General features: G+C 36.3%; 1 protein-coding gene across 3 annotated transcripts in view; it reads left to right on the forward strand.

Annotated features, from left to right (window-relative positions):
- The window catches only part of esn (espinas), a 348,528-nt gene that overhangs the window by 172,957 nt on the left and 160,164 nt on the right, over positions 1–15,407 (forward strand). Inside the window, exon 1 of one of the 3 annotated variants that reach the window (XM_075312338.1) lies at positions 8,167–10,388. The exons of the other annotated variants lie outside the window; for them this stretch is intronic. Coding sequence (XP_075168453.1) covers positions 8,902–10,388 — 1,487 coding nt within the window. The 5' untranslated portion in view covers positions 8,167–8,901. Of the gene's footprint in view, positions 1–8,166; positions 10,389–15,407 lie in introns of those variants that run through there. 3 annotated transcript variants of the gene reach the window in all.

Below are 15,407 nucleotides of genomic sequence, written 5' to 3' on the forward strand. Positions count from 1 at the left end.
AGCACATGAAGAAAAACGCTGAAAAAAATAAAGAAAACTTTGTTTACTAGAATCAAATACACAAAACTTAAATTTTAAGGAGAATTGTATCTTAAATAGGTCCTTGCTCTTCGCTTCTTTGGCTCGGAATCAAAATCATGGGTAATATGGATTGTTTTCCACATTTAGTTTATTCCCAATATTTAAGTTACAACATACATGCATACATTTATTCCACATAAAACACTTGAAATATGATAAAAATATATAAAGTTTCAAGACATCTCATGTGGGTATGACCGAAATTTTTTCATGAATTCCGAAATTGCAAGGGTCATTATGAGTTTGCAAAAAAAAAAAAATCCAAAATATTTCCAACTAAAAACGTTGATTGAAGTTTAAGGAGAAATAAATTACAAAATGAAATGGTGCATTGAACCTTTTACGGTAATTTGCATGAAGCTTCGTAAGGCTTTAAATTGCAGATATCTTCTCTCCGGCTAATTTCAATTCAAATATGTTCGGCAGTTAAGTTCTTAACATTGGCAATACACACGGAAGACATCCGTAGTTAAACTAAAGCTAAATTTAACTTATTATACCCTAAACCACATAGTGGTCAGGGTATAATAAGTTTGATCGGCCAAAAAATGTGCCTACCAGAAATATTGATTTTAGACCCCATAAAATATATACCGATCGACTCAGAATCACCTCCTGAGTCGATCTAGCGCTTGGTGTCCGTCCGTCCGTCTGTCCATGTATTTGTTGTCCACAGGATTTCGGTCGCAATTATTAACCGATTTTGATGAAATTTGGTACAGGGAGTTTTTTGGGCACAAGGAGGAACGCTATTGAATTTGAAAGAAATCGGATGAAATTTAGATATAGCTCCTATATATATGTATCGCCCGATTTCGGCAAATGGGGTCACGTTACGCGTTTTTTCAAACGGATCGTCACCAAATTTGGCAAAACGTAATCTTTTCCATCGCCCTTTAAGTCTGCAAAATTTCATCGAAATCGGTTCAGATTTAGATATAGCTCTCATATATATATATATATATATATATTTAGGTTAGGTTATATATATATATATATATATATATATATATATATATATATATATATATATATATATATATATATATATATATATATATATATATATATATATATATATATATATAGATTTAGCTATAGCTCCCATATATATGTATATATATATATATATATATATATATATATATATATATATATATATATATATATATATATATATATATATATATATATATATATATATATATATATATATATATATATATATATATATATATATATATATATATATATATATAGATTTAGCTATAGCTCCCATATATATGTATGTACCGCCCGATTTTTCTAAATTTGACAATAAAACCCTTATTTATCAACCGATCTTACCCAAATTTGGCTAAATGTAGTCTTCTATAGCACTAACTATATGTGCAAAATTTCATCGAAATCGGTTCAAATTTAGATATAGCTCCCATATATGTATCACCCGATTTTGAAAAATTCGCCCCTAATAACCTTATGTTTGACCATACAGGCCTCATTTCGTGACTGATCTTACTCAAATCTTGCACAAGTTAACCTTTTGTGGTATTAATCAAACCCACAAAATATTATGCAAATTGGTTCAGATTTAGATATAGCTTCCATATATATGCATCGCTCGATTTCCCAAATTTGGCCATAGTACTCTTATTTATTAACCAATGTTACTCAAATTTCAAATTTTGATGTACTAGCCGATCGTACTTATACATACTTGTAGCTCTTACATATTGCTCGATTTTTACAAATTTGTATTTATTACCACACTAGTTTAACGAGTTTCTCTTTTTTAATAATGGGCTCAATATTAGTGGCATATTAACTCCGTAGGCGCAATATCAACACAGCCAGTGTTGCTAGAAGTAGGGGAAATGCCCTATATGTAGGGTTTTTCTAATATTTAGCGTCTAGTAGGGACGTAGGGCCACAATGTAGGACATTTTCACTCAACACAATTTGTAATAATTTTTACATTTTGGTGGCTCTAGAGGAGGAAATTAGAAGCCGGCAAGGCTTGACCTTTAACAATGTGTGGTAAACTTTATTCCTGTAGAAAATTTTGTCAACATTTTATTTCTATAGAACATTTTGTCAAAATTGTATTTCTATTGAAATTTTTTTTTTCTCAAAATTGCATTTCTGAGGAATTTTTTCTCAAAATTTTATTTCTATAGAAAATTTTCTCACAAAAATTTGTTTATAGAAACTTTTTCCAAAATTTTATTTTTATAGCGATTTAACAAGAAAGATTACTAATTTGGGTAGAATTCTACCAACTGTGGCAACCGTGGTGGTAATACAAATTTATATTCTAAGTTATATACGTTGCATATTCATGTTTTAAGATAATAAAGTACTTAGAACCATTTTTGTTTCGTAAAATTTTTTAAATTTAACGAAAAATATAGTAGGGAAAATTGTTTGGGAATGTATAGGAAAGTAGGGAACTTTTTTTGTCCTAGTAGGGTAAGCCGAACATTTTCCCTGGCAACATTGACTATGAGTTATAGTCAGATTGACACAAAGCACCCATAGACATGTACCCCTTAATTTTCTTAAATATGCAACTGCGGTTTATCTCCCAGACCTATATGTTACCCCACAAATGCTTATGATTACTAATTCTGTAATGGTGGTTTAGGGTATGATATAGTCGGCCCCGCCCGACTTTCTACTTTACTTACTTGTTCTTATATGAGAAGGACCAATTTTGAAGTGGTACTTAGCAACCAACAATGTTCTCCTGAATTATAACCTAGAGCAAATGTGTATTCCCTTCATTTATGTTCATGAAATGTATATTGCATCCAATTTATGTGGAATTTCGAAAGTTTTTATTATGTCCATTTGCACATTTGACAGTCGTAAAATTTATTGATTGAGATTTTCATGTCAATTAATCTGTAGCGAATTCTCCATCAAACTACCATGCATGGCAGAGACAAATTATTTTCTTCTACGGCATTAAATTCCATGGTCTAAGAAAGTGGTAACTTCAATTGTATGTTAGTGCTGCATGCATGCACTTTTCAATTGCACTTCCAGTTCCAGTTGTTCCACTGAATATACATACCTTCTTGAGCTTTATCACCTGCCGGTAAAAATCATAAATTCATCGACAATAATTGACAGACATTGACACATATAATTTTCACAATAAATCGGTCAATTATAGAAGAAAAGAATGGTTTTATTGTGTCAGAAAACCGCGCGCCTTCAAGGCCTTTTGTGTGGTTGTTTTTCTATATCACACTATGGCTATGGCAACCTATGCCACTAAGAATGGAAAAAAGCAATTATTTCCTATGTGGAGAGTAAAGTTTCATGGCATCGCTGCATATAGCAAAATCTCAATCACTCAATTAAGAGTGAAATTGAAAATAGAGTTGCCATATTTCATGCCAAAAAGAGTGCCATGCACTTGCCACATTTGGATGACATTTGAAACATTTACGTCAGGTTTTACGAAGCTTTGCTTTTTATTACACTGGTAGCAATAACTTCGACCTTGTGTATGCAAGGCGGGCATGCTAACCATATTAATGCATCACATTAATATGATGCAGTGTCGAATATCTGGGATATGGCTCTGAAAATTGTACGGATAATCTGCTCTCACTTGATTCTCCCATTTTGTTATGTTGAAATTGTTTGTTATCTATCTCCATCTTTATCTTTTTTTTTCTCTATTCTTTCTCGCTCTGCCTGCACTTAAAAATAATGTACTAAAATAGTATTTTTCGTCCGGGTACTGTTTCTGGTTCTTGGACTCTCAACTTCCTTATCCTAGCCCAATAATTCAAAATTTCAAATTTTCAAAAATTGCAAAATGCTAGCAAAAAAGCTAAGAGCTTCTCTCAAAAAGTTTCAGAGGCCATCGAAGAAATCATCTAAAAATAGTACATTTTGCCCCTTGGTTTCATAGCAGTTTTAAATAAATATTTCGTTTTAAAATAAAAAGATATTTAGTTTTAAAATCAATTTAATTTTAAAACTAAATATCTTCGATATGTCTACAAAGTTGCCAACTCATCTTTCCCCCAATGCTTAAGAAGATCCTCATTGGAAGTGTTAATGGTACATCCATTTACAACTTTTCTACCAGCCATTCAATAGTCATCTTAATCTGAGCCATAAGCAAACCAACCAAAATCCTGTTTAATGCAAAGTTTTTCTTAGCTTTACCTCCTCCTTCGAAGGCCAAGTTCAAGAATCACATAACAAATTAACATTATTAAGAATGTAATTGTGCAGTGACAGAAGTTAATAAAAGGTCGTAGTAAAGAATTTTTCTAGCTAGTTTTGCTGTTATTGTGCAATTTATTAAAAAAATACATATTTCCTTTAGCATGTCAATTGGTTATGTTAATAAATTCGTTTCAATACAAATTCAATGATTCTGGCCTTAAAACAATCAGATTGGTTCAACAGAAGAGAACCTAAAATACCTTTTTTTCTCAATTTTTTTTTTAATTTTCACGAAAAATGGATAAAAGTAGCGAAGTCTATATGCTCAAGAAGTCAAATCGGAGGATCGGTAGATATGGAAGCAATATCGATACATGAACCGATATAAAGGGTGATTTTCAGCTTTTATCTTTTTGATCAACACTGGTTTAAAAAGCTGACGTACGTTTTCTTTTGTTTTTGCCCACTGATAAACACCTTCAGTTTGGGCTATAATTTAATCATGAATGTTCTTACAAGCGAACAACTCTTGTTTTAACGACGAATCTCATTTTTGGCAAAATGGGTACGTAATTTTTCGTACCCATGGTCGATTTTTGAATGAAAATCAGTGAGAAGCATTCCAAAGCTACCAATGTATCTAGAAAAAGTCACAGTTTGGTACGGTTTATGGTCTGGCGTCATCATTGATCTCCAAATATTAAAATATATGAACCAAACTATCGACTCAAATAAAGACTTCGTGCATTTGTCTGAATCTTACGTCCTTGTTTTTATACCCACCACCATAGGATGGGGGGTATATTAACTTTGTCATTCCGTTTGTAACACATCGAAATATTGCTCTAAGACCCCATAAAGTATATATATTCTGGGTCGTGGTGAAATTCTGAGTCGATCTGAGCATGTCCGTCCGTCCGTCCGTCCGTCTGTTGAAATCACGCTAACTTCCGAACGAAACGAGCTATCGACTTGAAACTTGGCACAAGTGGTTGTTATCGATGTAGGTCGGATGGTATTGCAAATGGGCCATATCGGTCCACTTTTACGTATAGCCCCCATATAAACGGATCCCAAAATTTGGCTTGCGAGGCCTCTAAGAGAAGCAAATTTCATCCGATCCGGCTGAAATTTGGTACATGGTGTTAGTATATGGTCTCTAACAACCATGCAAAAACTGGTCCACATCGGTCCATAATTATATATAGCCCCCATATAAACCGATCCCCCGATTTGGCTTGCGAGGCCTCTAATAGAAGCAAATTTCATCCGATCCGGCTGAAATTTGGCGCATGGTGTTAGTATATGGTCTCTAACAACCATGCAAAAATTGGTCTACATCGGTCCATAATTATATATAGCCCCCATATAAACCGATCCCCCGATTTGGCTTGCGAGGCCTCTAAGAGAAGCAAATTTCATCTAATCCGGCTGAAATTTGGTACATGGTGTTAGTATATGGTCTCTAACAACCATGCAAAAATTGGTCCACATCGGTCCATAATTATATATAGCCCCCATATAAACCGATCCCCCGATTTGGCTTGCGAGGCCTCTAAGAGAAGCAAATTTCATCCGATCCGGCTGAAATTTGGTACGTGATGTTAGTATATGGTCTCTAACAACCATGCAAAAATTGGTCCACATCGGTTCATAATTATATATAGCCCCCATATAAACCGATCACCAGATTTGACCTTCGGAACCTCTTGGAAGACCAAAATTCATCTGATTCAGTTGAAATTTGGTACGTGGTGTTAATATATGGCCTCAAACTTCCATGCAAAAATTGGTCGATATCGGTCCATAATTATATATAGGCCCCATATAAACCGATCCCCAGATTTGACCTCCAGAGCCCCTTGGAAGAGCAAAATTCTTGCCATTCGGTTGGAATTTGGTACGTGATGTTAGTATATGGTATCCAACAAACATGCAGGAATTGGTTCCTATCAGTCCATTATTATATATAGCTTACATATAAACCGATCCCCAGATTTCACCTCCGGTGCCTTTTGGAGAAGCAAAATTTATCCGATCTGCTTGAAATTTGGTACGTGGTGGTAGTATATGATATTTAACAACCATGCCAAAAGTGGTCCATATCAGTCCATAATCGTGCATAGCCCCATATAAACCGATCCCGTGATTTGGTTTTGGAACCTCTTGGAGGAGCAAATTTCATCCGAGTGAGTTGAAATTTGGTACATTGTTCTAGTATATGGTCGTTAATAACCATGCCTAACTAGGTCCATATCGGTCTATAGTTATATATGGCCCTCAGATAAATCGATCCCCAATCACACAAAAATTGGTCCATATCAAGTTCATAATTGTATATAGCCCCCATATAAGCGACCCCCATATTTCAATTCTGGCTCTCTACGTACAAAAAGTCAATATCGATTCGTAATTATTTGTAGACTTAACTATACATAACTTTTTTGTCTAATATATACCATGTATGGACTAAATAACAATTTAGAAAACGATGTTAAAAAGTTTTAAGATACCACAACCCAAGTAATTCGATTGTGGATGACAGTCTTTCGTAGAAGTTTCTACGCAATCCATGGTGGAGGGTACATAAGATTCGGCCTGGCCGAACTTACGGCCGTATATACTTGTTTTTTTAATTTAATTTCTTAAACTGCTCACTTTATTGATGATTGATTGTAGCGTGATTTCAACAGATAGATAGCCAGACATCGTTAGGTTGGCTTAGAATTACACCTTGATCACGAATATATCGATATCTCGATATGTTACTAACGAAATGACACACTTATTATACCTCCATCACCATCTTATCCTCGCCTTTGAATTGGACTGGTTTATAAAGTCTTCAAACCAATTATTAATTAAAGGGGGCGTCCATTTAAGTTCCTGGGAATGCGTCACAGTTCCACTCAAACCAGTGGCAGAACAAAACAAAAATGTTTGTTTAATTCCAAAGTTGTGTGCAAAAACTCGCCTTATAAGTCTTCAAGGAATCAAATCGAAGCTACATATAATACCCAAAAATTCTGCCTGAAAAAAAAACTTAATCTGTACCCAAGCTTTGAAACACTCAAATGTCACCAGCATTACTGAGGTGATATAATATACCTCTGAAAAACTTTTTGGTGAACCTACGACCCTATGTATGCAAGGCGGCCATGGTAACCATTGCACCACGGTGGCTCCCTTATTGAAAAAAAATGCGAAACACAAGTGATTTTTAACTCGAAACCCGAACATAGTACCTGCCTTTTACTGGTACGTGTGAGCTTTAATCTGGCCACATTGGCTTTGAGCCAAGAGTTTAACTGAAACTCACAACAAAACCAACTAAGCCATAGTTTCGACCAGAAAATGAATGAAATCAACCATCTATGTATTTTCCTCCCTTGAGTAAATGAGCAAAAATTCAGTCTTCGAAAAAGAGAATCTACAAGAGATGTAGAGAAAAAGAGCGAGAGAGAGAGTGGGAAATGGTAAACATTACCTGCATTAACAAATTGAGACTTCGAATGTTTTTCTTTTTGGCCAACTTGCATAGCAGACCTGTATGTTGTGTGTGAGCGTGTGTTTGTGGAAAAACACATGTGCTCCCTCTTTGACAACATCGTTCTCCATGCCAATGGCTAGCTATGCAGTGGTGGTGGATCTTGGCTTTGGGTTGAGTTGGCCATGTTTTGGTTTTAGCCTTAGTAGAAATTGTTACTGTTGGTGTTGTTGCCAATATTGTTGTTAACTTTCTTTCGTTAAAGAATTCGTAAACACATCTCAGTCAATGTTTCTCCCTATCTTGATGTGTCGTCGTCGTCGTCTCCACCACTGCTGATCGAGTAAACTGATCGGACTACAAATTTCCATGTTTATGTTAGTTTCGAAGTAAACATCGCCGTAGAAGCATCATCAGCGGATGAATGAATGTGCTCTCTGTCATAGAATTTCGGTTTCGGTTCTTTGATAATTCCATTGATAACTACGAAGCGCCAAAGATATCGTTCCATATCGAACCGATCACGCAAACGTGTTTTCCATCGATTTTTCTTTTGTTTGGTTTAAAGCGGGTTTTTTTGGGCACGTCAGTGCCAATAATACGCCTAACTTGCGGTACGGTGCACTCGAATTCTGCGAATCGACTCGTCTGTGTTTTCCATTTGTGTACAAATAATTAAATGATTAGATGAGGATACCCGCAACCATTGGTGGTGGGATCGTGCCACAATCATCTATCAGAATGAATTCCAAGCACGTCCGTATGTAGAACAAACGGAGTGCTACGTTGTAGAGTCTAATGGTCGGCGGTCAGACAATTATCGCCGTAATGATCATAGCAGCAGACCAAAAAATCAAACCGAGTCAATAAAAACGCGCCTTTTATAATATCTCAAATGTTCAGTGATCATGGAATTGTTCCAAGTGATTGATAGATTGATGAGACTCGCTTCAAAAAGCCACAAATGAACCAAGTCAACACACCTCTTTGACAGCGATGGTCATAGATAATCGATAATTAAGAGTTCTGCAATTAGCCGAGAGTCAATCACGACCTACATTAAATAAGTGAAATTGTTGAGGGGTACTCCCCCTCTCGTGTAGTTAGTGTGCGAATGTGTTTTTTTGTTTTAGATTGTGCGCATGCGCCTTGAGGCTTTAGGAAGCAAAAATAAAAAAATAAAAAAAAAAATAAAAACAAGAAAAATGACAAACACCGATAACCCCCACAAAACGGCAATAACGCCAAAAACAACTTTGGGCAAACGTGCTGCTCAAAAACTATGGAAATTATTAACAGTTAATCCCCAGAACACAATGGATGGGACAAGTGGAGGCTCGGATTCCACCACCAATTTAGCACCACAAAGTGGTGGCATTCACCAGCAAAATCATGGCTCCAAAATATGTCGTGACATGACGGTGTCGGTGTCAGACACCTTTGTTAATGACAAGGCCTCCACCGTGTCCCTCTCCACCAAATACTCCTCCACGAACTCCTCTTCGACGCTTGATTCCAATTCTCAAAAGTCCTTGTGTACACTTAATGAGGCTGCCAAATTGTTTCCACGTAATATGCCCAGCATCAGACGAAGTCGCCGACGCCTCCAACAGCAAGGTGGTGGTGGCACGCAACAGAGCCGAGACAAACCACTGGCTGCAGTGTCTGCGATTTTCAATGGATCGCATAAGAGTGCATTCGCCAGAGTTTCTCAAACGCACAATGTTCCAAAGGCAAATGGAAGGAATGTGGCCATCGTCAACACCAAATCGAAAAAATCCAAAGTCAATTGCTCCAAACATCAAAGTTCTAATACTGTCACGGCTATGGCCAACGTTCCAAAGAAGAAGGCTTCCCTAGCACCTAGTCATAAGATGCGGGACCCGCCGCCAACAAACAAAAAATCCAACTCTAATGCCCCGAAACAGCAAAAGGCAATGCCAACATCAGTTCCTCTGCCTCAAAAGCAACCAAAGCTACTGAAGCAGCAACAATTGGCGGCAAACCATCGTGATCATGAGATGACGACAACCATGGTGATGGTCCATTCGCAACAATCCAGTCTGATAAGTTATGATTTGAGCTGTGCCACTAGTCAGCAGAGCATTGTCAATGACAATGTGGCCCAGAAACTTGGACAGAATATGTCAGATGACACATTTCTATCGTCGGGCATTTCTTGTCCCAGCGAAACACACTCTGAAGCAAGTGCCACCAATTCTCCAACGTTTCACCAGACAACCGTAACACATCAATCGGTGTGCCAGGCTTTTCAATACAACCGGCGACGAGGCCATCATGTCATTGACCAAGCGGACGAAGAAGACGAAGATGCTTTGATTTCTTTAGAATTGGCCATGATAACAGGGACTGCTGCCGAGGAGCACCCTGCCAAAGTGCCCAAGGCAAAGACCAAAAGCCAAGAAGCATCGTTAACTGCAATGGGTTTGCAAAATTTGAATAAACGCCGTAATCGCAATGCAGTCTGGATGCATGCCACGGCCAGTGATGATCAGCAATTGAGCGATATCGAAGAGCAATTACATAAAATTCAAATAACCAAGACCTCACACAGTGGCCGTGGAGATCAACCTAAGGTTTCCCCAGGGAAACAAATGCCATCGTCTAAGTAAGTTTATCAAGCATTTGATTTTATTGCCATTTTTAAGAGTTTTCCAATGAGGGTACAATGGGGAGGAAGTTATATCCTCTTCCGGGGACACTAATGGTTCATTAGAGTCAGGCTAATGCAAATTCAAATTCCTTATTTAGTCAACAATATTATCAAGTAAACGGACAATTGAACTTCGTACATTGTATTGCAGTCTTTGTGGGAAATTTCCATTTTAGGACAGATGCAAAGGTGAACTATTATCGTCATTAGATATTAGAATTTCAGTAATTCGGTACAATTTGTAAATCTTGGTATGTCCGAGATCATGTAATTTCTGTCAATAATGAAGCTTGGGTTCAGATTAAGTTTTTTTCATGCAGAATTTTTGGGTATTAAAGGGTGATTTGTTAAGAGCTTGATAACTTTTTTAAAAAAAAAACGCATAAAATTTGCAAAATCTCATCGGTTCTTTATTTGAAACGTTAGATTGGTCCATGACATTTACTTTTTGAAGATAATTTCATTTAAATGTTGACCGCGGCTGCGTCTTAGGTGGTCCATTCGGAAAGTCCAATTTTGGGCAACTTTTTCGAGCATTTCGGCCGGAATAGCCCGAATTTCTTCGGAAATGTTGTCTTCCAAAGCTGGAATAGTTGCTGGCTTATTTCTGTAGACTTTAGACTTGACGTAGCCCCACAAAAAATAGTCTAAAGGCGTCAAATCGCATGATCTTGGTGGCCAACTTACCGGTCCATTTCTTGAGATGAATTGTTCTCCGAAGTTTTCCCTCAAAATGGCCATAGAATCGCGAGCTGTGTGGCATGTAGCGCCATCTTGTTGAAACCACATGTCAACCAAGTTCAGTTCTTCCATTTTTGGCAACAAAAAGTTTGTTAGCATCGAACGATAGCGATCGCCATTCACCGTAACGTTGCGTCCAACAGCATCTTTGAAAAAATACGGTCCAATGATTCCACCAGCGTACAAACCACACCAAACAGTGCATTTTTCGGGATGCATGGGCAGTTCTTGAACGGCTTCTGGTTGCTCTTCACTCCAAATGCGGCAATTTTGCTTATTTACGTAGCCATTCAACCAGAAATGAGCCTCATCGCTGAACAAAATTTGTCGATAAACACATTTCGAACCGAACACTGATTTTGGTAATAAAATTCAACGATTTGCAAGCGTTGCTCGTTAGTAAGTCTATTCATGATGAAATGTCAAAGCATACTGAGCATCTTTCTCTTTGACACCATGTCTGAAATCCCACGTGATCTGTCAAATACTAATGCATGAAAATCCTAACCTCAAAAGAATCACCCTTTATATCTAGCTTCGATTTGATTCCTTGAAGACTTATAAGGCGAGTTTTTGCACACAGCTTTGGAATTAAACATTTTTGTCTTGTTCCGCCACTGGATTGAGTGAAACTGTGACGCATTCCCAGGAACTTAAATGGACGCCCCCTTTAATTAATAATTATTTGAAGACTTTATTAACCAGTCCATTTCAAAGGCGAGGATAAGATGGTGATGGAGGTATAATAAGTTTGTCATTTCGTTAGTAACATATCGAGATATCGATATGTTCGTGATCAAGGTGTAATTCTAAGCCAACCTAACGATGTCTGACTATCTATCTGTTGAAATCACGCTACAATCATCAATAATAAAGTGAGCAGGTCAAATTCGAAGATTGGCTAGAGGGTAATGTTTTAAGAAATTAAATTAAAAAAAAAAAACAAGGACGTAAAATTCAGACAAATACACGAAGTCTTTGTTTGAGTCGATAGTTTGGTCCATATATTTTAATGTTTGAAGATCAATGATGACGCCAGACCATAAACCGTGCCAAACTGTGACTTTTTCTAGATGCATTGGTAGCTTTTGGAATGCTTCTAACTGATTTTCACTCAAAAATCGACCATGGGTACGAACAATTACGTACCCATTTTGCCAAAAATGAGATTCGTCGTTAAAACAAGAGTTGTTCGCTTGTAAGAACATTCATGATTAAATTATAGCCCAAACTGAAGGTGTTTGTCAGTGGGGAAAAACAAAAGAAAACATACGTCAGCTTTTTAAACCAGTGTTGATCAAAAAGATAAAAGTTGAAAAATCACCCTTTATATCGGTTCATGTTTCGATATTGCTTCCATATCTACTGATCCTCCGATTTGACTTCTTGGGCATATATACTTCGCTACTTTTAGCCAATTTTCGTGAAAATTAAAAAAAAAAAAAAAAAATTGAGAAAAAAGGTATTTTAGGTTCTCTTCTGTTGAACCAATCTGATTGTTTTAAGGCCAGAATCATTGAATTTGAATTGAAACGAATTTATTAACATATTAAAATAGCCAAATTAACCAATTGACATGCTAAAGGAAACATGTATTTTTTTTTAATAAATTGCACAATAACAGCAAAACTAGCTAGAAAAATTCTTTACTACGACCTTTTATTAACTTCTGTCACTGTACAATTACATTCTTAATAATGTTAATTCGTTATGTGATTCTTGAACTTGGCCTTCGAAGGAGGAGGTAAAGCTAAGAAAAACTTTGCATTAAACAGGATTTTCGTTTGTTTGCTTATGGCTCAGGTTAAGGTGACTATTGAATGGCTGGTAGAAAAGTTGTAAATGGGTTTACCATCAACACTTCTAATGAAGAACTTCTTAAGCATTGTGGAAAGATGAGTTGGCAACTTTGTAGACATATCGAAGATATTTAGTTTTAAAATTAAATTTATTTTAAATCTTTTTTTATTTTAAAACTAAGTACTTATTTAAAACGGCTATGAAACCAAAATGTACTATTTTGAGATGATTTCTTCGATGGCCTCTGAAACTTTTTGAGAGAAGCTCTTAGCTTTTTTGCTAGCATTTTGCAATTTTTGAGGGAGTTTCCATCCCTCCGAGCTCAATGTTCTATCCCGCCTTTTTCTTTTAAGCTCGTGTAATTTAACCAATACTCACACTGAAAAAAATATTGTCGTGAGGTCAAAGATTTCATGTCTTTAAAATACGAATACAAATTTTGCTTAGCATAGAAGACGCATTTCTCTAACATAAAGTTACTTTCCTTGTCCAAAAGTCGATAAACTTTTCAATGAAGTCGTATTGTCCTTATAATTAAGTGATTTGACTTAAAAATGGGTATCTTAACATGAAAGAAAAAATTTATAGGCTATGGTCAACTTGACTTTAATAATTCAGAAAAATTCTTTACATTTAATGAAATTGTCTTTAATTTTGTTGTCTTTTTGCATCTTGACTACAAAGCAAAAAATCGTTCAAATATAGGACATGTTTTTCAAAACTTTATTTTAAAGAAGTTTTTTACTTCAAACATAGCATAATTTCTACTGGAAGTCGAGTCCTAATTTGGAAAATAAAGTTGCCGTTAACTCGTTTTTAAAGAACTTTGATAGCATATGAAGAAAAGTATCCTTACTTGTATTCTCCGCTTCTTTGGCTCGGAATCAATACCAAATTTTTTAAAGTGAAGACAAAATCTTTGGAACCGAGTATGCTTTTTTTTCAGTGCATATGACATTTTCAATAATTCAAAATTCCTCAAGAGTGGGTATTCCTCTTGAGGAATTTTGAATTATTGGGCTAGGATAAGTTTTTCAGCGGTGGATTATCCCACTTCAGTAATGCTGGTGACATTTCTGAGGGTTTCTAAGTTTCTCTAAGTGGTTTCACTGCAATGGAACGCCGTTCGGACTCGGCTATAAAAAGGAGGTCCCTTGTCATTGAACATAACATGGAATCGGGCAGCACTCAGTGATAAGAGAGAAGTCCACCAATGTGGTATCACAATGGACTGAATAGTCTAAGTGAGCCTGATACATCCGGCTGCCTCCTAATCTGACCTAACCTAATGTGATGGATACTAATAGTCTGAACCGCGCATTATTTAGGTTCCAGCTATTTTGCATTTGGGAAGTAGCAAATGCTTCGTTCGATTAAAAACTTTAATGAAATCTAATTTGCGCAAATATTTAAAAATATTTTCAAATTTTAGTTTCAATTTATTGCGATACCATCTGGACATATTGATATTTAACCGCCAATTAATCAAAATATTGAATTAAATCAGAAAAATGTATTAATAATTGCTGAATATTTTGTCAAAATTTGAAGCTTCCACTCACAATCAATCAATATCAAGTGACTACAATAATTTTGCAAAAGTTTAGCTCAGAAAATTTAAATGAAATGTAAATTTTATTGTTAGATTGGTTGTACAACTAATCTCATTACCACTCGGATAACATAAATTTGATTTTATAACGGATAACTATCCGCCTCAGAATGGATAAATTTATACCGACTTAGCCGTTAAGATGCCGAAGGCAAATATTTCGTGTTATCCGTCCACCAAATGTGACTTAAAAAGGAGGTTAGGAATAGTGGCAGTCCGATATTTCAGTCTCTTACACAAGTGATGAACTTCTGTGCGCGATACTATAAATGACTGGGGACCTAGTTCTTATAGCTGAGTTCAAACGGCATATCACATTGCGGTGCAGTCACCACAAGCTCTGAAGCGCTCATAAATTTCACCAGCATTACTGAAAAACCACCGCCGAAAAACTTTGTGGTGTTTAGTTGCATCTAGGATAGGACCCATGACCCTTTGTATGCAAAGCGGGTATGCCAACCATTGACTCCCCTTTGCCTTCTCTATCTCTACCTATAGCAACCTGGTTCGTACCGTCAGTTATTTACATTTTCCATTCCTCTTATTTCGATATGCCCTGCAATCCACATGATCAGAATCAGACAGCAGAAAGCAGTGATCCCTTCAATTCCTGCCCTCATGAATATGAGATGTGCTTCAATTAGGTTCACATGGTATTTCCACGGATAATATGTATCCATTGGCCAGTTACAAACGAAAGGATAAATTTGTTGTACTATCGAACACATGTAGGTGGTTATAAATAATTATCCATATTTCTTGACCATAAAATAATTAATTCGTTTTGGTATTGCAATGTTCCATTTATACCCTTTGGTCAC

Source organism: Haematobia irritans, chromosome 5, assembly GCF_050003625.1.
Source record: "Haematobia irritans isolate KBUSLIRL chromosome 5, ASM5000362v1, whole genome shotgun sequence".
NCBI lineage: Eukaryota > Metazoa > Arthropoda > Insecta > Diptera > Muscidae > Haematobia > Haematobia irritans.